The sequence below is a fragment of the Miniopterus natalensis genome, chromosome 7, assembly GCF_054644295.1.
Source record: "Miniopterus natalensis isolate mMinNat1 chromosome 7, mMinNat1.hap1, whole genome shotgun sequence".
NCBI lineage: Eukaryota > Metazoa > Chordata > Mammalia > Chiroptera > Miniopteridae > Miniopterus > Miniopterus natalensis.
The window spans coordinates 40,894,747-40,918,644 of NC_142087.1; the positions used below are offsets into that span (position 1 = coordinate 40,894,747).

The 23,898-nt window shown below is 37.9% G+C and overlaps 1 protein-coding gene across 1 annotated transcript in view; it reads left to right on the forward strand.

Annotated features, from left to right (window-relative positions):
* Positions 1-23,898, forward strand: part of MYOM1 (myomesin 1) — a 108,018-nt gene that overhangs the window by 40,708 nt on the left and 43,412 nt on the right. Inside the window, exons 12-20 of the mRNA XM_016211488.2 lie at positions 2,012-2,211; positions 4,008-4,064; positions 7,348-7,472; positions 12,009-12,192; positions 12,649-12,823; positions 16,771-16,892; positions 18,088-18,375; positions 20,234-20,430; positions 23,200-23,326. Coding sequence (XP_016066974.2) covers positions 2,012-2,211; positions 4,008-4,064; positions 7,348-7,472; positions 12,009-12,192; positions 12,649-12,823; positions 16,771-16,892; positions 18,088-18,375; positions 20,234-20,430; positions 23,200-23,326 — 1,475 coding nt within the window. The remainder of the gene's footprint in view (positions 1-2,011; positions 2,212-4,007; positions 4,065-7,347; positions 7,473-12,008; positions 12,193-12,648; positions 12,824-16,770; positions 16,893-18,087; positions 18,376-20,233; positions 20,431-23,199; positions 23,327-23,898) is intronic.

Sequence of the window (23,898 nt, forward strand, 5' to 3'; positions counted from 1 at the left end):
ATTCTCCAAAAGTTAGAGAGAAACTCTTTGACTTATGGTAATTGGGTCTTACACATTAATTATCCACTGACTTTAGACAACATAGACAAAAATTTTGTATTATCAGCCTAAATAAATTATTGTCTGACTTAGTTTCTATTCAAATAGTTGTTCCAATTCTCTTTCCATGTTTTGAATAATAAAATTTGGTTGTAGAAACCACTAGGAACAGATAATTTGGCTACTAGGGAACAATGAAGTTGTACCAAGGTATATTAAACCTAACATTTGTAGCAGTACGTAAATATATGTCTATTGGGCTCAATACCATCCAGAGAAATATTTGTAATAAATTATATACTATTTAATTGCATACTAAATGCTTCTACATTATTTTACCTTTTAGTAATGATGAACTGTGAAGTTTTAGATAGATTCTTTTTCATCCTTACAATTTCCACCTTATTGTGTTTGGCAAATTTCTAAGGGATTTTGAAAGTTTGATTGGTGAAAGACCTGGGTCAGTTAGTACATTTTGTTTTTCTCTTGCCTTAGTCAAAATAAAAAATAACTGTATTATGACTAATATTTATTAATCATTTGCCATGTGAATGGCACTGTTCTAAACACTTCTCATATATTGACCATTAACCCATAGCCACCCTTTGAAAATGAATGGCTGACCCAAGGCCACATGCTAATGAGGAAACACAAAGTCACATCGTGTAATTCCAGCAGAGCTAGAACCCAAAGAGCAGCCTGGCTGTAAGTTTGTGTTCTTTCTGTCCACCATGCTGTAGATAGCTCCAGAGCAGCTGCTCTCCACCTTTTTTCTGCCCACATGAGGGTTCAGAAGTGCTCTGTAGGATCATTGGGTCACCATGACAGCATCAACAGAGAGAGAGGGAGGCAGGGGCAGTTTGGAGAATTGGCCTAGCCTCCCACACCCCATTTATAGCAGCTCCATAGATCTACAAAGGAAGATTTAGGGGAAAGTGGATGGAAGGCAAAGGCTGAAGACATATTTGATAACACTTTACATAAAGTTGAGGAAAATATTTATCTCAAAGAGGAAGGGTAAGAAAATAATGATAAATCCCCCACTCCAACCACCTTTGCACTGCCATTGACAACCCCCACCCTCCGTGAGAATCATTTGGGAATTATACAGTTTGGACATAGAGCTCTGTTGGAGAAGTGATAAAAACTAAAAGTCCGGTACTCTACACAGAAAAAAATGATGAGTTACTTAATCATAATGCTATATACTTCAATCACACGTTGAGCCACTAAAGCCCTGTTGATCAGGCTATAACATGATACAAACTCACATCTTTGTCTGGGGGGTGTGGCCACTCTATCCCCAAACATCAGCTGCTAAAAAAGCACCCAATTAGAAATCTGAGGTTTCAAGGGCTTAAATCCCCTACCAGGCCTGGGAATTTCACTGCCTCTCATCAATCTCATCTGTTAAGAAACAAATATATTGCAGAACCCTCCTCACCCTCCCACCTGCGCAGCAGGCAGTGACCATCAAGTGACCTCTCTCCAAACTACAGTACAGATAAGTATCTTTTAAGGTGCTAACTTTCTTAACAACAGTTCCATATTTTAAGGAAAATGCCTAAAGAAGTTGCTAATGGTGGAACTGAAGACATCAGCCAGCCGATGTTTGGGCAATCATCCCCCTTAGTCAATCCAGTAGAGATTGTATATACCTGCCTGCTTCACAGCCCCAACCCTGCCAAAGCTCCTCTGCTTAGCACATGAGGCCCCTAGGTGCGTGCTTTTAGTGAGGTCAAAGGACACATATGTGTTCAAGAAGGAGCTGAGCTGCTTTTTCTTGTTAGAGAAGACACATTACAATTGAGTGGAACTGAGTATGTACCTGCAGTTAAATAACTATTGAACTGTGCTTGAGCTGGATATTTTGTAGAAGAGTCTGAAGCAATTGGGTGGGTTTCCAGCTTTGGAACTACTAATTTAGCCATACTTCTTTTAATATTCTTATTGATCACTCTCTTTCCCTTAGATGTGAGGTGGGCACAGATAGCTGGTCTCAATGCAATGATACACCCGTGAAGTTTGCCCGTTTCCCAGTCACTGGATTGTTAGAAGGTCGTTCTTACATATTCCGAGTTCGAGCTGTGAATAAAACTGGAATAGGTCTACCATCTCGTGTTTCTGAGCCTGCGGCTGCTCTGGACCCAGCTGAAAAAGCGAGACTTAAAAGTAAGCATTTTTCATTTTCCAGTATCTTCCTAAACCTTTTTTTATGTAACTAGTAATCTCATTGCAAAGTTATTCCTCCCCCTTCCACTAGAGGGAGAAGAGAATAAGAAATCCTTTATTGATCAGAAAAGCCTAGGGAGAAAAAACTGAGAACAAAAAAGTATTTTTTTTTTTGACTCATCTATCACTAAGGGCTTTATCTTATCTTATTTTTATTTGACTCAGAAAGCTTTGCTTTTTAAAACTGAGTTCCAGGGATTGTGTTTGAAACGAAATATGAGAACCAAGAAGCCTGGAGAGCATTTTTATTCATTTTATTAGCACATTTCAAATATACTTTTCTTTCTGGTTCACCTCTTAAAATTGTAAGGTAAGTTTCTTAAGCTTGAATTTAGAGTATTAATATCTCAGTATTAATATCTCAGTACAGTGAGTATATTTCCTTTATATTAAAGGGAAAACACATTTATGACATTATATCTGATCTATACTTGACTTTTCATATAGACAGTCAAAGATAATCTTTTCATATATTTGGCCTCCAAGTATCAATATCAAAACCATGGTACATGAATTACACTCTGCAATTGTTTCATGGGAACCCATATGGCACCCTCAATAAAAAAGACCATAAAATGACATTGAAAGAATTGTTGGAAATTAACATTTCATGCTATACCAGATTTCTCAACCTCGGCTCTGTTGACATTTTATGCCAGATAATTCTATGTTATGGGGGGTATCCTGTGCATTACAAGATGTTAGCAGCATCCCTGGCCTCTACTTACTTGAGGCCAATAGCACCCCTTCTCCTCACCCCCCTTGTGACAATCAAGATTGTCTCTAGACATTACCAAATGTCCCTAGGAGCAAACTCACCCTAGAAGAATACTACTGGTCTATGCCAAATTTGCAGTGTTGTTTCTTTACCTTAAGTATACATGTAATGGTATCATAAAAATTTAAGTAAAATAATGCTACTTTTTCTCTGGAGAGTTTTTCTAATCATGCTACTTGATAGCTCTCCAACCACTTTTCACCTAACATCCAACTTCCATCTCTCTTTCTAATTCCATCTCATACATTCACTTACTCTTCTTTTATAAATTCCAATGAAAATAAGATTTGTATGAACTGAAAAATAAGTCATATTGTTTATCTTTCTGTTTTTTCACAGTGTGGTAAAAAGTCCCTTGATTAAAGCAGGAGTTGAATCAGTTTCTCTTTCTGGTGTCTTTGGGATCACAGATAGGAATCTTCTTTTTAAGTTTATATTGCCTGTCCCATCCGCTTTCCCTAATCAGGATCTAAGCTGGTTTCCTTTGTAGATAACACTTTTCAAATGCAATGGAAAGAAATTGCTTTCCTTGAGCTTTACTTCAGCATCAGGGCCCCTTTCCTCCCTCATCTTCATTATGACTAATAACTACTGGGCTTACAATTGTTTCAGAAAAGTTTCTCCCAAACATGTGTAATCTCTTAAGAAGACACAAGGGAGCCTACATATTTCAGGAGATCCATATGGAGCAGTAAATGAACACAGGTTATTTACCTCACTTGTGTAAGTACAATTCTAGAAATGTCTACTCAGTTCAGGCAGGTTCTAGGCTCCAGCGGATGGTGAATTCTTCAAGGACACAATACCATGTATAGTCTCAGTGAGATTCTTTAGCAAAATACATAAGTCCACTAGTAACAAACCCATTTGTTACTAATTTGGCCAGTTTATCAGTTTATCAGTGCAGTTGAAACTGCATTTGTGAATGTTTGTGATTTTTATATTTATCTTTGTTCAGGTCGCCCTTCAGCACCCTGGACCGGACAGATCATTGTCACTGAAGAGGAACCTAGAGGTAAAAGCTACGTTTTCCTCAGATACTATGGCCAGAGTTTTGCTATGCTGGTTAGCTTTTGTAGTGAATGGTACAGTGTATATTAAGATGTTTTGGAAAGAACATGCTGAAATATTTGGAGATTATAAAGTAACTTACATTGTCAGAGAATCACTTTTCCTAAAAAAGTGACCCTCTTTTATAATCACAATATTGACACACAATATACTGCATGTCTGTAAAAAGTACAATTTGATAATTATTACAGGTGTGTTCACCTCTGAAACCATCACCATGATCAAAATAATGAACATGTCCATCACCCCTAAAATGTCCTCATATCCCTTTGTAATACCTCCCTCCCATCCCTTCCCCATCTCCGGACCATCACTGATCTGCTTTCTGTCACTGTAGTTTGTATTGTCCACAATTTGAGATAAATGGAATCATACTCATTTTTGTCTGTTTTCCTTTACTCAGCATAATTATTTTGAGTTTTATCCATCTTGATGTTTGCATCAATTCATTTCAATTTATCCACTCACCATTGAAAGTTTCTATGAAAATCCTTGTGAAGTGCTTGTGTGGACATATGCTTTTATTTCTCTTGGATAAATACCTATGAGTTGAATGGATAGGTCATATGGTAGGTTTATGTTTAATTTTTAAAGAAACTGCCAATTGTTTTCCAAAATGATTGTTCCACTTTACGTTCCCATTTGTAGTCTTTCTATGGGAGTTCCCCAGTTGCTACAGATTGTCACCAGTACTTGGCATGGTCAGTCTTTTTAACTTTAGACATTCTAGTGTTGTATAGTGGTGTTTTATACTACAATGGTATTTCATAGTGGGTGCATAGTGGTTTTAACTTGCACTTCCCTAATAATGTGGGAATTGATTGCATGTTTATTGATCTATTTCTGCAATGTCTATTGGTAAATTTTATTTTCTCTTTTATGTAGCATGTATAAGCATTGTGTTTATTTTTTTTAAGTTTCATAGTTTTGAAATCAGATAGTATAAATCCTCTAATCTCCCCCCCCAAAGTTATTTTGGCGATTCTAAGTATTTGCATTTTCATGTACAATTTAAAACCAGCTTATAAATGTCTACAAAAACCTGCTGGGATTTCAGTTGATTCTTTTATATCTTTAATGATTTTCTACCTACTTGTTCTGTTAATTATTGATAGTGATGAAATCTCTGACTAAATGATTATTCATCAGTTTCTTCGTGTAGTTCTACAAGGTTTTGCTTCATGTGTTTTGATGCTCTGTTATTAGATGCATAAACATTTTTATGGTTATATTCTCATATGAAGTGGCCATTTATCATTATGAAGTGAGTCCTGTTATCCATTGTAATGTTTTTTTCTTGGAAATCTACTTTGTCTGGTATTAATGTAACCTTTCCAGATTTCTTTTGTTTAGTTTTAACATGGCATATGATTTTCATTCTTTTACTTTTAACCTATGTGTGTGTTTATATTTAAATCATGTTTCTTGTAGGCAGCATATAGTTAGATCTTGCTTTTTTATGCAATCTGTTCATCTTTGCCTTTTAATTGGGGTGTTTGAACCATTTACATTTTGTGTGATTAATGACATGATTGTATTTATAGTTACCATCTTACTATTTTCTGTCTATTCCATCTGTTTGTTTCTTTTTTCCTTTTTTTCTACTTTCTTTTGGAATAAGTATTTCTTATTATTCTATTTTATGTTATCTTATTAGCCACAATTCTTTGTTTTGCTTTATAGTAGTTTGGAATTTATACTATACATTGTATCACAACCTCTCTTCAAGTAATATGATACTACTTTACATGTAGTGTAAGAACTCAAAATAGTATTATTTCATTTTCCCTCTGAGCCATGGTGCTATTTGTTAGCATACATTTTATTTGTGTATCTATTTTATTTAATTTTTAATTTTTATTTTATTTAAAATATTACAGATGTCCCTTTTTCTCTCCAGTGACCCGTTCCACCCTGTCCCATCCCCCTCCCCAGTCCCTCTCCCCACCATTGTCCATGTCCTTGGGTTGTGCATATATGCATATAAATTCTTTGGCTACTCTCTCCCCCTCCACCCACCTGCCCTCCTCCATCCCTCTGACATTTGTCAGTCTCATCTATGCTTCCATGTCATTGAATCTATTCTGTTCATTAGTTTATTAAGTTCTTTAGATTCCACGTATAAACGAGATCATGTGATGTTTGTCTTTCACTGCCTGGCTTATTTCACTTAGCATAATATTCTCCAGGTCCATCCATACTGTCCCAAAGGGTACGAGATTCTTCTTCTTTACAGCTACGTAGTATTCCATGATGTAAATGTCCCACAGCTTTTTTATCCACTCATCTACTGATGGGCACTTGGGCTGTTTCCAGATCCTGGCTATTGTAAATTGTGCTGCTATGAACATCGGGGTGCATATATTCTTTCTGATTAATGTTTCAGGATTCTTAGGATATATTCCTATGAGTGAAATCTCTGAGTCAAAAGGCAGCTCCATTTCTAATTTTTTGAGGAACCTCCATACTATTTTCCACAGTGGCTGCCCCAGTCTGCATTAACCCCAGCAGTGCACTAGGGTTCCCCTTTCTGCACACCCTCACCAGCACATGTCATTTGTTGATTTGTTGATGGAGCCATTCTGGCAGGTGTGAAGTGATACCTCATTGTGATTTTAATTTGCATCTCTCTGATGATTAGCGACGTCGAGCATTTTCTCATGTGTCTCTTGGCCAACCGTATGTCCTCTTTGGAGAAGTGTCTATTCAAGTCCTTTGCCTGTTTCTTAATTGGGTTGTTTGTCTTCCTCTTGCTGAGTACTATGAGTGTGTATCTATTTTAAACCATACAATACAATGTTATTATTTTTGACCAAATAATAACTTATCTTTCAAAAAGATTTAAAAAGTAAGAAAAAAGTTTTCAATATTCACTTACATTCTTACTATCTGTTGCTCACTTCTTTGTGTAGATCTGAATTTCCACCTGATATGACTTTCTTTCCACTTAAGACATTTCTTTTAATATTTTTTTGTAGTGCCAGCCTGATGGTTATGAATTATTTTATTTTTTCTTTGTTTCAGTCTCTAGTTCATTTTAAAAATATATCTTCACTGTGTATAGGATTCTGGGTTGAGAGTTTTTCATTCAGTGATTTAAAGGCTATGCCCATTATAGTCACGGATGTTTCTCTGTTACTGGAGGAAGAGTTTGTTATTGCTCCGCAGTATAAAGAAGTACCTTGTCTCTAAAATTCTTCCTAAAACTTTTCCTTGTTGTTTTTCAGAGGGTATTGTTCCTGGACCTCCCACAGACCTCTCTGTCACTGAGGCCACCCAGAGTTATGTGGTGCTAAGCTGGAAACCCCCTGGCGAGCGTGGCCATGAGGGCATTCTGTACTTTGTGGAAAAGGTAAGCTCTGGGATTAACATTATTACCTCATGCCACTTTCTGAAGATTTCTTTAAAAGCAAAGATTAAATTTGCATTGTGTCCTGAAGAGGGAGATGAAAAAAATGAAACAAAGCAAAACAGGATTTTGATGAGATATATGCACTTCCATGTTTATCACAGCATTATTTACGATAGCCACGACATGGAAACAACCGAAATGCCCATCGATGGATAAATGGATAAAAATGATGTGGTAGTACATGTACACAATGGAATATCACTCAGCCATGAGAAAGGAAGACATTCTCTCATTTGCAACAACATGGGTGGGCCTTGAGCACATTATGCTGAGGGAGGGAGGTTGGACAGAGAAAGACAAGTACTGCATGATATCACTTCCATGCAGACTCTAAAAAAGCAAACTGTTCAAAACAGAGAGTAATATGGTGGTTACCAGGTGACGGGAAGTGGGAAGAAGAGTGATGGTGTTTAGGGGTACAAACTTGTAACTAATAGTGAGTAAGCCTTAGGGATCTAATGTACAGGATAACGAACATAGACAAAAATATTGTACCATAATCATGCAATGTGATAAATGTTGCTACATGGGCAATGATATTACAGTATACAAATGTATCAAAGTAACATGCTGTACACCTTAAATTTACACAATGTAATAAGTCAAATTTATTCAATAAAAATAAATAAATAAATAAATAAATAGAATAAATTAATTAAAAATAAGGTTCAAAATCCATTTGTTAGAAAAGTTCTGATTAGGATATAATTTAAAAAAATTAAACAAAAATAAGTTTAGTTTAGTTTATATATAAGAATATCTACATTTTTATTGGCAGCTCTGCACCATTTTTTTGAACAATCAATGAAACGAGTGTTTATACTTTTTGTATATTTTATTTATTCTTTACAATGCAGTATTATTAACAACAGTCACCATGTTGTATGTTACCTGACTTACTTATTTTATAACTTGAAATTTGTATCTTTTAACCCTCTTCACCCATTTTGCTCAGCCCTCCACTCACTCCCACCTAGCCTCTGGCAACCACCAATCTGTTCTCTGTATCATTCAGTTCAGTTTTTTGGGGGGGTTGTTTGGGAGTTTTTTGTTTGTTTGCTTGTTTTTAGATTCCACATGTGGGTGAGATCATACAGTATTTGTCTTTGAGAGAAAATTTTATAAAATTGTTCAATAGCTTGATAAGGTATTACTTTATAATTTACTTTTATGGCAAAAATCATAGAAAAGGTCTTTATTTTTCCAAGAATAGTATGGAGCTCTATCATAGAAAAGGTCTCTCTCTCTTTTTTTTTTTTTTAATTTATCTTTATTGATTTCAGAGAGAGGAAGGGAGAGGGAGAGAGAGAGAGAGAAACATCAATGAATGAGAAAGTCATTACTGATCAGCTGCCTCCTGCAAGCCCCCGACTGGGATCGAGCCTGCAACCCGGGCATGTGCCCTGATCAGGAATCTAACTGCAATCTCCTGGATCCTAGGGCAACACTTAACAGCTGAGCCACGCCTGGCCGGGCATAAGAGGTCTCTTTTTTTTTTGCAAAAAGTCCCTCTCTTTTATCTTAATGCTATTCTGATCATTCAATTTCAGAACTCCAATTAGGTAGCCTTTCCTGACTATTATTATAAGAGAATAGACATAGGTATGTAGCTATATGCAAATTAGGTAAAAACATAAAAGTGATATGCAGCCATCTTTGTGGTCTTTTAATTATTTCAAATCAGTGGCTCTTGAGAAAACTCTACTGGAGTTTAAAATGCTAGGGTCTTTGATAAGGACATTTTAGCTCGTGCCTTTGAGGAGGATGCCTCCCTTCCTTCTTATCCCTGGCAGGTTGTTATCAATGGATCATGTCTTCAACATGCAATATGTGTATCTTCCAAGACAGTCTGATTTTACCAAAATAATATCAAGATTTTATTGATTTTTATATATATTTTAGATATTAGCTTCAAATAAACTATAACTTGAGTATTATCCTCAATTAAACTTTTCTTTTTTCTTTTTTTTTAAATGGAGGGCAAGAATAGAATAATAAATGTTCACTTCCTGTTATGTTTAATACACACCGTCACTAAATCTTTTTGAAATGCTCCACAGGAAGAGAGTTCTGAATAAGCACTATGACAGTAATTACCACCTTTCCTGCAGTAATGACATAGTAACAACCTAGTACTGAGGCATTTTGTTCAGATGAGTCAACTTTCGCTTCTGCTGAACATTCCCTCTGGTCACATAAACTAATTTCTCCTTGGAAGTCTGTAACTTCCCTACACCTAAACACATATGAGTCTGTGATTAATTTAAGTGTTCTTCTATCAGCACACCTATTATCACGGAACAGAAAGGAACATTTTTGAGTACAGCAGGTCCTCGAATAAGTTTCGCTCAATGTCATTTCGTTGTAACATTAAGGGAGCAGAAGAACTGATTCCTGGCCTGGGGCAACTGGCTCTGTGGAGTTTGCCTGTTCTCCCCATGTCTGTGTAGGTTTTCTCTGGGTACTCCAGTTTCCTCCCACATCTCAGAGTTTCATGTGAGATGAACTGGTGTGTCTAAGGTGTCCCAGTCTTGAGTGAGTGTGGGTGTGCGTGAGTGGCCCTGTGATGGAATGGTGTCCTGTCCAGGATGCATTCCCGCCTTATGTCTTGAGCTGCCAGAACAGGCTCAGGTCACCCACAGCCCTGAATGGACTAAGCAGGTTGGAAAATCATTATCTTACTGTTTTTATTAATCATTCTTAAATGTCTGTATAGCTCACATTTATTTCAGTGTTTAACATTAGATTTCAGTGTTTGGGGTCTTTTTTTTTTTAGAAATTTGGTGGTTTTCATGACAGAAATATGCCACAGAAACATAACTCTTGTTTATATCAGTTAGCTTATGATAAAATTGGTTTCATTACACATCCTTTCGCTTAAAGTTGCAGTTTCCAAGAACCTATCAGCAACCTTATGTGAAGACTTACTGTATAGACTGAATAGAAAGGCTTGTACAGGCATAGGGGGCAAATTCAAAATGTCAAGGATGTTAAGGTGTTGAAGGAGAAGAACAGGTCCAGAGACCTGGGGCACATTCACAGAAGAACTATCCACATGCCAAACCATTCTGAGCTGACTCTCAAATTATTTGTGATGAACCACTTCTAATACATTGACCTTTCAAAGGGGAATATTGCCCTGGCCAGTGTGGCTCAGTGGTTAGAGTGTCGGCCTGTGCACTGAAGGGTCTCAGGTTAGATTCCCAGTCAAGGGCATGTACCTGGGTTTCAGGTTCATCCCAGGCCCCAGTCAGGGTGCATGCTGGAGGCAATCAATCAATGTGCCTCTTTCACATCAATGTTTCTCCCTCCCTCCCTCCCTTCCACTCTCTGTAAAAATCAATGGAAAAAAATATCCTCGGGTGAGAATTAACAACAGAAAAAGGGGGAATATTCACATGCTCTTGTTCTGTGGCAAGTTTGCATCTCCAGGATGTCCGTGCCCACAGCAGCACTGCCACTTTGGTTATCACCATGTTTGCACTTCTTCATGGAACTTTTTACCAGGGGTTTGCATGCACATAAAGCACTTGCCTGTCATGGCACAGGCTTACAATCAGCTACACCATGCCCATGAGCCCCGAAATGGTTGAAATCGAGAGGTTTATTACCAGGGAATCGCATGAATCAGTCTCTAGGCTCCCAGCCTCCCTATCCTAGTGTGGTCTTTTCCTCAGGTGTCTTATGTCTTGAGATCTTCCTCTCATTTCCCCATCAAAACCTGGTCATGTCAGAGACAAGGAAAGCGTCACCAGATAGCTTGGTTTCTACCAGCAGGACTGCTCTGCTGCCTAGGACCAGGCACTGTTCTAAGCATGGACACGTTTCAACCCACTTAATTCTCATAGTAACCCTAAGAGGGAAGTACTTTTATTTTCATCATGCCCATTTTATAGATGAGGAAACTGATGCATCCCTGGGGTAGATCATTTGCCCAGGGTCACAGTTAGTAAGAGGCAGATCTAGGATTTGAACCCAGTAGTCTGGCTCAGGTTCATATAGACCCAACTGCTACACATTGCTGCTTTTAAACCTCTCCAAGCCTAAGTCTTCTCTGGAAAACTTTGGTAATCACACAATACTACTTCTGTAAGACCTGTTTCAGAGCATATTTTAGAGGACTGAAGAATCACAATGGTGACTAAAGTTCGTAGCACAGTGAAAGGCAGCTATTATTTTTATTATGAAAGTATAAATGACTGATCATTGCTTCTGTGCTCCCCTGGGAAGAATATGTCAGAAGGAATGAAAGCCATAAACTAAAGGCTTAAAAGTCTGGGAGGATTTTATTCCTCAGTGGGCAGCAGACCAACTGTTTAGGGGGAATTTACCTTCTCTACCCTCCCACACAAATGACATTATCATGAAAGGCACTGCAAGGACTTTGGAGGTTACCTTGTGAACTCGAATAACAGGAAATAGATAAATGACACTATGAGACCCCTTGCCTAGAGTTCCCATTTCTTTCTGCTGCAGTGTGACATGGAAACAGAAAACTGGCAGCGGGTGAACACAGAGCTCCCAGTGAAGTCTCCCCGGTTTGCTCTGTTTGACTTGACTGAGGGGAAATCCTACCGCTTCCGAGTCCGCTGTTCTAACTCAGCGGGAGTTGGTGAGCCCTCAGAGGCAACGGAAGTGACTGTGGTCGGGGACAAACTTGGTAAGTGCAGAGTTGGGCTGAACAACCGTAAACTTATTTTACTTCAACTCAGGAGAAAATTCCAAAGCAAGAATTTCATTAGAATATAGATAAGAAGTAAAAATGGTGATATCTTTCTTTCATATTATAAATTTGGTTGATGACTATACTTGACTGATACATTTTAAAAATTTTATCATTATGAACTATCAAATTTGAAAGTAAACTTCTTCAGCAGATTCAACAGTGTTGCTGATGTGCTTTTCCTGAAGTGGGTTGGTGTGTTCCTGGGTATTTAGTTTATCATTATTCTCCCAAGCTAATATATTTATTAGTTTTAACAATCTATCATAAAACAAAGCAACCATATGTTTGATATGATACTTGTATAGAGTTTGTGTGTGTGTTTGTGTATATGTGTTAAGAATGGATTTTTAAAAATTACCCTGAGTTGAACGTCATTTTCTCTTTTCTCAGATATCCCCAAGGCCCCAGGCAACATCATCCCCAGCAGAAACACAGACACATCAGTGGTAGTTTCATGGGAGGAATCCAAAGACGCTAAAGAGCTGGTTGGTTACTACATAGAGTCTAGTGTTGTTGGCTCTGGCAAGTGGGAGCCCTGCAACAACAACCCAGTGAAGGGCCCACGGTAATGCACCCTGTGTATGTGTGTGTGTAGTCAGGGGCTGGGGGTGGCGGCTGGCACTAGAGCCACAGAGGCCGTGGAGAGGAAACACAGCCACGGACCCACACAGCAGAACAAACATCCAATGGAGGGAGGTTCTCTTTATAGTTCAATACTTCCTTATAGTTTTTTAAATTGAGTTTATTAGGGGTGACATTGGTTAACAGAATCATACAAGTTTCAAGTGTACAATTCAGCAAAACATCATCTGCACACTGCATTGTTTGCCCATCGCCCGTCAGGTCTCTTTCTGTGCTCATTTATTCCCCTTTTGCCCTTGTTCACCTATCCCCACCCCGTTCCCCTCCGGCTATCACCATACTGTTGTCTGTGTCTATATGTTCTTTATATATATATAATTTTTCTGCTTAATCCCTTCACCTCCTTTTCACCCAGCCCCCCTTACCCTGCCCCTGCCCCCAACAGCAGCCAGTCTGCTCTATGCATTTATGCCTTTGCCTCCATCCTATTTGTTAAATTATTTTGTTCATTAGATTCCACATATAGATGAGATCATATGGTATTTGTCTTTCTCTGACTGGCTTATTTCACTTAGCGCAATAATCTCCAGGTCTATCCATGCTGTCACAAAAGGTAAGATTTCCTTCTTTTTTATGGCCTAGTAATATTCCATTGTGTAAATGTACCACTGCTTTTTTATTCATTCATCTACTGATGGAACTTGGGCTGCTTCCAAATGCTGGCTATTGTAAACAATGCTGCTATGAACATATGGATGCATATATTCTTTCTAATTAGTGTTTTGGGTTTCTTCTAATATATTCCCAGAAGTGGAATCACTGGGTTGAAAAGCAGTTCCATTTTTAATTTTTTGAGGAAATTCCATATTGTTTTCCACTGTGGCTTTACCAGCCTGCATTCCCAGCAACAGTGCACAAGGGTTCCCTTTTCTCCACATCCTCGCCAACACTTGTTGTTTGTTGATTTATTGATGGTAGCCATTCTAACAGGCATGAGGTGATAGCACATTTTGGATTTAATTTACATATCTCTGATGACTAGTGATGTTGAGCATCTTTTCATATGTCTATTGGCCATCTGTATGTCCTCTTTGAAGAAGCGTCTATTCAGATCCTTTGCCCATTTTTTAATTGGATTGTTTGTTTTCTTGGTGTCGAGTTGTATAGGTTCTTTATAAATTCTGAATATTAACCTTTTCAGATGTATCATTAGCAAATATGTTCTCCCATTCAATGGGATCCCTTTTCATTTAAAAAAAAAAATGTTTGTATTGATATTTTAGAGAGAGAGGAAAGGAGAGGGAGAGAGAGATAAAAACATCAATGAGCTGCCTCCTGCACCCTCCCTACTGGAGATGGAGCCTGCAACCAGGGCATGTGCCCTGACTGGGAATCTAACCAATGACCTCTTGTTGCATGAGATGACACTCAATCTACTGAGCCACACCAGCCAGGCAGGGATCCCTTTTCATTTTGTTGATGGTTTCTTTTGCTGTGAAAAAGCTTTTTAGTTTGATGTAGTCCCATTTGTTTATTTTTTTCCTTTATTTCCCTTGCCTAGGGAGACATATCAGAAAAAAATATTGCTATGAGAGATGTCTGAGATTTTACTGCTTATGTTTCCCTCTAGGACGTTTATGGTTTTGCAACTTATATTTAAGTCTTTAATTAATTTTGAGTTTATTGTTGTGTATGTTGTAAACTGGTGGTTTAGTTTCATTTTTTTGCATGTATTTGTCCAATTTTCCCAATACCATTTATCGAATAGACTGTCTTTACCCCATTGTATGTTTTTGCCTCCTTTGTCAAATATTAATGGACCATAAAAGTGTGGGTTTATTTCTGGCTTTCTGTTCTGTTCCATTGATCTGTATGCCTGTTCTTATACCAGTTCTATAATGTTTTGGTTACTATGGCTTTGTAGTATAGTTTGATATCCAACTTTGTTTCTCTTTCTCAAGATTGTTGAGGCTATTTGGGGGCTTTTTGTGGTTCTATATAAATTTTTGGAATATATGTTCTAGATTCATGAGATATGCCATTGGTATTTTAATAGGAATTCTGTTGAATCTATAGATTTCTTTGGGTAGTATAGACATTTTAATGATGCTAACTCTTCCTGTCCATGAATGCAGTATATGCTTCCACTTATTTGTATCTTCTTCAAGTTCTTTCTTTATTATCCTATAATTTCAATGAGGAATATTTTTTAAAAAAACAAAACATTGTACTTTAAATATCCAAATAAATTTAAAATTTAACATGTCTACTGTAATACATTTGAAAAGGCTTACTTGTTATATTAAACACTTAGAAATACAAATGCCAGCTATGACAAGAGTTCATTTTATAGCTCTTTTCTGGTTCTTTCCTTTACTCTATTTGCCTTTTTTACCCCTCTGTTCTGGTCTTTAATAGCCAATGTGATACTAGATTTCAAGGCTCTAATAGGCTCTAGCTAACATAAATTACCCAGGCATTTGTAATGAACAGAAAAAAAGTGCCAACATTAAATAAACTCTGAAAATCAACATGGTTACACTCAGTGCTAAGGAGACATAAATAACCAAATCAAGGACACTCAGAATATTTTGCGAACACTTTGTTTCTAATGTGAGGAAGGTTGTTTTTCCTTGCTTTCAAATATTTTATCAACCATTGTTGCAAGCTGATGATGAATTCTGGCCTGCACCCAAAATCTGGGCCCCCTTTGATTGAGGACCAATCTGAGAGGAGAATTCTACCCACAAAATTGTCAAACAGGCTTGTTAGGCAGCTCCTTCTTTGACCACTTCTAAATCCAAGGACACCCCCACCCCATAAGATAAGTTGGTTCTTTTATAAAACTTGAGAGAATAGAGGCAGACCAATTAATGGGAGAAGGCACTGTGTTTTACAAGAGATTCATTTAGCTTGTTTGCTCATTTCACTTTTACTGTGAGTTCCCAGCATTTTCCTGGGACTATTTAGAAACATTCATGGAGAACAGGCAAAGTCTGCCTTCCCAGAAAGAGATGGGAGCTCCTCAAGGACGGGCACCATAGTTTATTCTTCAATGTATCCACAATACCTGGCTTAGTATCTGGAACACCAAGTGCTCAATAAATATCTGCTGAACTGAGCTGACCTAAGGGTTGGCCTAAATTTAGGATTGGTTTAAATCATGGCTGCTTTTATTCAACATTTCAACATGCTAATAGTAATAGAGTCATTAGCAGATCTTTTATTTCCTCTAGTTACCGCCCCTAGAATGGATTAAAATGTTACAGTGATTCATGCAACAGCTTTTTATAACCATAATAGCTATTACACAGTGAGATTGTTTTGTGTGAAACTGCCCATGAATTCACACCTTGTTATTGTATCTTTATATCTAAGTGGTAATTCTGGAGTCAATTTTTCACCTTACTTTCAAATTCAAGTGTAGTTTCTCAAGCAACTGTGCCTTCCCAGGCATGCAGGAAGGCAGGGACTAGACCTCTGTGACAAGGGGGAGTTTATGCTTGTGACTATAACTATATACCTGAAATAGCCATTAATAATGCTATTAATACCATCTATTATTTATTAAATACCTCCTGTATGCAGGCCCTGTAATAGATACTTTAAATACTTTATGGACAATCTTTACACAAAAATTATTATGTAGGCATAATTATCCCCATTTTACTGGTGAGCACAGAGGCTCAGAAAGGTTAAGGTACTTATTCAGGGGACTACCAGGACTCCTCATTGTTTGACAGAGTGAGTTTAGAAAATTGCCTTAACTGCCTTCTTGTCTAAAACATGTGTTACCAGCATCGCTCCACATCCTTCTCTTCCTTTTAAACAATGAATTGTTTTCATAAAGCCAGATCATTCATTAAGGTAGCAATCATCTTCACTAATTTTCCTCCTAGGAAAGTTTTTAAAAAATGTCTTTCCTTTCAGATTTACATGCCATGGATTGGCAACTGGTCAAAGTTATATTTTCCGAGTCAGAGCAGTTAACGCAGCTGGACTTAGTGAATATTCACAAGATTCAGAAGCAATTGAAGTAAAAGCTGCTATTGGTAAGTTCCTTATGTATAACTTTGTAAGGAAAAAAGGAATTTTTCTAAGTTATAAAGGCAGATACCACCCTCTCCAGAAATTGTTGAAAGCTTCTAATATTGCTTCAAGATTCCATCCTCAAGTGATCATTTTCTTTGACTCCAGGTGATATCTAACCTTCCATAGCTGTCATGTTACAGATCTTCATCACTTATCCAGATTCTGTGCATCTGTAGCCTTTTCATCTTCACAAGTCCAAGTTTCCTCAGACATTTCTCATTGGGTGAAACTCCATTCTAACTTCGTGCTCATCACGGGAATGGGAAGGGCCATCCAATTCCATGAAGTGGTATATCACCCATAACAGAAAGATCATCTTGTATCTAAAAGCCATTTCATCTGCAATAGGGCCTGGCTTGTTTTCACTAACAGCACATTAACATGCTCTTCATAAACTCCTCTAAAATTCCTGCAAAGATACATGTGGTTGCTTAATCATGTTTCATCTCTGCTTGCAAAGTAACCAACAGAATTAAACCAGTAATAAAGTCATTATATGTATGTACATGATGTACCTCGCAATCTTAGGTAACATGGGGAAGGGACTCAGGAAGTTCAGAGCAATCAAAATGAAAGCTGTCATATAGTAGCACATTTAAAAAGAAAGATTATTACATACCAATTGTCTTCAGTTAGCATCCCATATTACTTTTTAACATTCCTTATAATATGGACAATAGTGAACATGTTGCCTTGAGGTTGGGAGGTACAGACCATTAATATTTTAGTAATGTGCATAATTCTGTTATAAAGTCAGAATCTTTCCATGTTCTGTCTCTTGTGCACTTTATGGTCCTTTCCCCTTATTCTGTTGACTAATAGGGCTTATCTCTTTCAAGAAATGTCTGAGATTTGCTTTCTCTTGTGTATACTTGGGTTCTGCAAATCCAAAATAGTTCCTGTTCTGTCTGTAGTTCTTTTTTGTTCTCATTTCTTCTTTTTCCAGAATATGGAGAAATTGAAATATTTCCTTGGTGTAAATTATGTGAAACGTATGCTCTCCGTATTGCTTACAAATCCAAGTGATTTCTGTTAAACCAAGATTGTTTTTGTTCTGTCTGTGGTCCTAATGTTTTTCTCTTTGTTCTATTAAGTAAGAGCAATTGACACTGTGTCTGGGCTTAAAGTGTTTCTGTTGTTATCTGGCGATTGTAGGGGGAGGAGTGTCTCCAGATGTGTGGCCTGAACTGACTGACGCACCTGGTGGACTAACAGACTCCAGGGGAGGCATGCATGAAACCTCCCAGCCAGCCTTTCAGAAAGATGCTTTACTTGATAGCAAACTTAGCAAACCTTCACTACCCAGTAGCTCTCAGAACCTGGGCCAAACAGAAGTGAGTAAAGTAAGTGAAACAGTTCAGGAAGAGCTTACCCCACCACCACAGAACGCAGCTCTTAAGGGGAAAAGTAAGTCCGATGATCTGAAAAAGAAGAAAGATCTAGGTGAGAGTCCAAAGAGTAAAACTGTTCCATCTGTCTCCATCAGCATCCTCACCTCTCATTGTCTGGATCACATCCCTCCATCTGTGTTCACTTTCATCAGTGTTTATTCTTAATTTTGTGTTTTCAGCCATTTACTTGCAATACTTTTGTAATCTTATATGGGTTTGGCTTGAATACATAATTCATTGTGCTCAATGATAGTAGCATATTTAAAGTAATTTAGCTATAGAGCCCTTTTAGGTTTCTGAGGCAGAGACACCTCTGGCCTCAGTTTTGCTAAGGGAGCCAGAGATGAGAGCAGGAAGGATTTGGCATCATAGCTTATGTGCAGTTCTTTGCAGTATTCTTACTTAGTACATGTATAGGGAAGATATTTCACAAGGAAGAGACGTTTTATCAGGTTCATAGTTATTACTTCTGTTCTTCATCCTCAGGTTTTCTGATGACCCTTCACATTTAATTCAAATAAATAAAAGTAACATTATCCTTTCAGTTGCCATGGAAAGTTTACCAGGGTATTATAATCACGTATAGCTATGTTCTATGATAGATGATCCACATTCCCAGTACTGATTTATTTAAGACTATTTATCAGTAAGTTAAGAATTTTCTGATTAAGGTATTTGGTACTTGCGACTTATATATTCTAGGAGACAATGGTTTTTATAAAATAAAAATGAAATAATAAGCATGTAATGATAAATTAAAACATGCTTCTCATCTATCCCCTATTTCTACCTCACCCCCAACTTCTGTCATGGCCTCTATTAGTTTTTTGACACCTTTATTTGTCCCTTCATCTCAGTGTAAGATTATATATTCATATTCAACATTGCTCTGAAATAGGGAGAAAGAGAGTGAGAGAGCTCTTTTTAAAATGTAAAGAATGAAGGAGGTTAGGGATGGGGAGAGAGAAACAAACGTATTTTATTTTTAAAATATTCTGAGATTTTTAAAATAGTAATGAGGTAGTATCTTTATCTTTGATAATCCAAATAAATATTTAGAAAAATTCTTTTTAATGTTATTGCATATCTAGATAAATTTCTTTCTACCACCCCTCCCTCTCTTTCTTTATCAAAAACTATAATTTTAGTAGTTGAGTGAAAAGTTGATCAGCAAAGCTGATAACATAAATGAAGGAAGATTTTTAAAACATCCTCCAAATATTTTTCTGGCTAGGCACTAATAAACATGGAGACAGCTATATAGTTTTTTGTGCTATATGAATAATATTCCAACATCAGGTTAAAAATGATGAGACAAGAAGTATTGCATACTAAGAAAATCACATGGACACTTATGCCTATTTAAAAAAAAGATTTACGGTAACGTTTAGCTTCAGAATAAGATTTTTTCTGTGTTATAAGGTCTCACTAGGGTACCTGTGCCTGAATGGTTAAATGCTAACTCTTTGGAAACACATGGAAATTCTCAATAAGTGAATTGAAGCAGAAATTGATTTACATATTCCATTTTCCTCAAGGACCAAATAAAAACAAAATGACATAATGAAACAAAAATGTGTATCTTGGGGGAAATATTCCTTTTTAAGGGGAACAGAATCATTTCATAGGATATTGCACCATTTTGCTTTTAGTATTTCAACTTATTCCTCTCTGGGGTTGAGGGGGACAGGTTTTTTAACATTAGAATAATAATTGCAGTGCCCTTTTGGCCATGTGTCAATTTTTTTTCTCATGCACCAAATCAGATGCCAAGTTACTGATCAGTGCCATGCTTTAGTTTTATACCACAAGACCTAGTGCCTTCATGCAAGGTATCAGTGAAACAAGTTTAATGTACATGGAATTATGGATGCACTTCTCTCTACTCACAAGTGTTCATATTGCAACAGCGGCACCATCGCCACCCTATGACATCACTTGTCTTGAAAGTCTTCGTGACTCAATGGTTCTTGGATGGAAGCAGCCAGATAAGAGTGGAGGGGCTGAAATTACTGGCTATTATGTGAACTATCGTGAGGTAATTGATGGGGTACCAGGAAGATGGAGAGAGGCCAACATCAAAGCTGTCAGTGAGGAGGTGTATAAGGTAAGCAGGTGACCTTCTGTGGTGTGGAATGTCACATGTAGGATAACATACTTACATGCACACATAGTCACACACATGCACGTGCCCAGCACCTTGTAAATGGTTCATGTCATTTCTCTAGTGTCCATTGCCTGCAATGACAGGACTTTTGTAAAATATATATAAAGATAAATAGAGGTAGTTTGGCTGATGAGTCAGGATGTATATTTATATGTATATTCATACACATAAACATAATTTTTTAGAATGTTTACTATGAAATGTATACTTACCATGAAAATTAATATTTCTTACAAAAATTAACTTACAAATTTCTGTAACAAATATGCCTCTAGCTTCAAGAGTCCCAGAATCCAAATGAATCTGAATTTTTTTTTTTTTTTTTTTGAGAGAGGGAGGAAGGGAAAGGGAGGGAAAAAAAACAAAAAACAAAACATTGATGTGAAAGAGAAACATCAATCGGCTGCCTCACACACACACTCAGGCAGGGATCAAACCTGCAACCTGGGTATGTGCCCTGACTGGGAATGGAACCTGCCACCCTTTGGTGTACAGGACAATGCTCCAACCAACTGAGCCACACCAGCCAGGGCTGGGACTCTCCTAGTTTTAGCACAAAACATCTTATGTCCTTGGGAACCCTATACTCCCAGGAAAACTGGAATGGTTGGTCATGGTAATAGGACCCCAAAACAACCCTGGTACTTGAATAAAGTACTTTTAGATCCAAGTTTTCTACCTCATGTTTTCCCCATAATTAAAAAGAATTTTTCTTCATACAGGGAGTGTATGTGGGTGTGGGTGTTTTTAATCAAAGTGGGTGTTTATATCATTCTGTTACTATAACACATGGCCATTATATTCCACTTATACCCTAAATAACTGACAAGACAAGCCCATTTATGGATGAATTTATGACCTCATGATTAAATCATATGTAGACAGGATCATGGATTTATATTTGTCTTGGCTTAAAGACAAGTAGGTAAGCACTCAGCTGTTTCCATCAATACCTCCATTTATTAAGCCTTTTTAATGTTTAAAGGATTGTTTATAGTCCATGGATTTTTTCACACTAATATATTCCATCATTTCAATTTTGAAAATGTGTCCACATTCATCATTTTATTACATATATTTATCCTCACAACAACCCAATTCCTACTGTGGGATATAGAAAACATTAGGTCACTCAGTAAAGAGCAGAAACATTACAGGAATTTGAATTTTTTATTCCTAGCCTAGAATTCATTTAACTTTCATCTGTAATGCATTAGCTTTCTAGTACTGTATAACAAATCCCCATAAACCTTGTGCCTTAAAATAACCCATGTTTGTTGTAACGCGGTTTCCACAAGCCAGGGGTCTAGGCTCAGCTTAGCTGGGTCCTCTGCTCAGGGGCTCAACGCGGCGGGCTAGGAGCGAGCTGGGCTGCATTTTCCTCCGCTCCCAAGGTCATTCAGGTTGCCGGCAGAATTGAGTTCCTTCCAGCTGTATACCTGAGGCTGCCCCTCTTCAAATTCGAGGAGCTAGGATGTTTCAAAATGACGTTTGCTTCTTGAAGACCACTGTGATACTGTCTCTCTTCAGGAAGGTTCCAAACCCTATTTTAGAGTTCCTATTCGATTAAGGTCAATCCTTTGAAAAAAACTCACTCCTCCTCCTGTGTGTTTCTCCTTTATTCTTACACTCCCATTACACCCAACACCCCCCTGACAACAGCTGGGTGTCCTACAATTTAACTCAAGCCTGACACTACCCGGATACAGAATCAGATCGCACAGGTTAAGGGTTTGATCCCACAGGACTGCCTCTGTCCCCACTTCAGGTGCCAGAGCTAAGTCCAGGTTCTCATCTGAGCTTCTTACCTCACCTACTGGGTATAAAGCAGAGGTTCCCACAGTCCCCTCCTCAGGCTCCATTAATTTGCAAGAGTGACTCAGGGAACTCAGAGAAATATTTTATTTACTAGTTTACCAGTTTATTATAAGAAGATATAGCTCAGGAAAAGCCAGATGGAAGAGATGCACAGGGCAAGGTACATGGGCTGAGGGAATGAGCTTTCATGCCCTCTCTGGAGTGCCACTCTCCCAGCACCAACCTGGAAGCTCTCCGAACCCTGTTCTTTTGGGGTTTTTATGGAGGCTTCATTACACAGGCATGGAATAAATCATTGGACAACTCAATCTCCAGCCTCTCTTCCATCCCCGGAGATCCTAGTGGTGAAGCTGAAAATCCCAACCTTCTAATCCCACTATTGGTTTCCCTAGCAACCAGCCCAAATATTTAGACTACCTAGGGTTTCCCCCAGGTCACCTCATTAACATAACAAAAGAACTTTTAATGCTTGCATCACTTAGTAAAATTCCAAGGGTTATAGGAACTCTGCCAGGAATGGCGACAAAGACCAAATATATATTTCTTATTATAAATTACAATATCACAGTCAGGAAGGCCCACCAAGGATAATCTCTCTTTTAACTAACTCAGAATTAACTGTTAGGGACCTTAATTACATCTGAAATAGCCTTCCTCCTTTGCCATATGATGTAACATAACCCCAGGATTGGTATTCCAATACCCTTGGAATTAGCTAGAAGCAGGTCGCATGTTCACCCACACTCGATGAGAGGAGATTCCAAAAAGGCATGACCCATTGAGGGTCATTCTAGAGTGCGATCAACACACGAGGTAAATAAATAAAATGTTGAACAATTAGAAAAAACAAATGTGAAACATTCACTCTCTGTGATATTGTCCATGTTGCAGATTAGCAACTTGAAGGAAAACACAGTGTATCAGTTCCAAGTGGCAGCCATGAACATCGCCGGGGTGGGAGTGCCCTCGGCGGTGAGCGAATGCTTCAAATGTGAAGAGTGGACCATTGCTGTTCCAGGTAAACTGGGAAAACTCAGTTTCTTCTCAGAGAACCTACAACTTGGAGCTAAATTTAAGTGCTATATAGATAAATTCTAAGGGAAATTAATTCCCTTGTGTTTGCGTAAAATATTTTTACAATACTGTTAAATAATAGGTACCAATATAAAACTGACTATAAATTTCTTATGCTTGTATTCCAAATAAATCCTAGCGCCCCCGTAGGTCAGCCTCTGCATGGAGCAGTATTGGCAGAAGCCCATAACTCGAGAGCCACATGATCATTTAAAAGGAATTCCTATTTTTGCTTGGGCTTCTTAAAGGCCATTAAAGGGAATCCAATTCATATCACACAGCAAAATTTCTCAAAAACTTCTTCCTATACTCCCTAGTTCTCATGCATTCTCCCACTGCTCAGGAGCCTCTTATTTATCAATCCAAAACCTCTTTCCAGAATCAGCCACTGTGGCTCCTCTCCCTCCCTGGCTCCCGGCCCTTCATTATATTATTTAGGTGAACTTAACATGCCTGACTAGGACTTAAGTCCTGGCCCCTCTCCACTTACCTCTCTCCACTTACTTCTCCAGACAT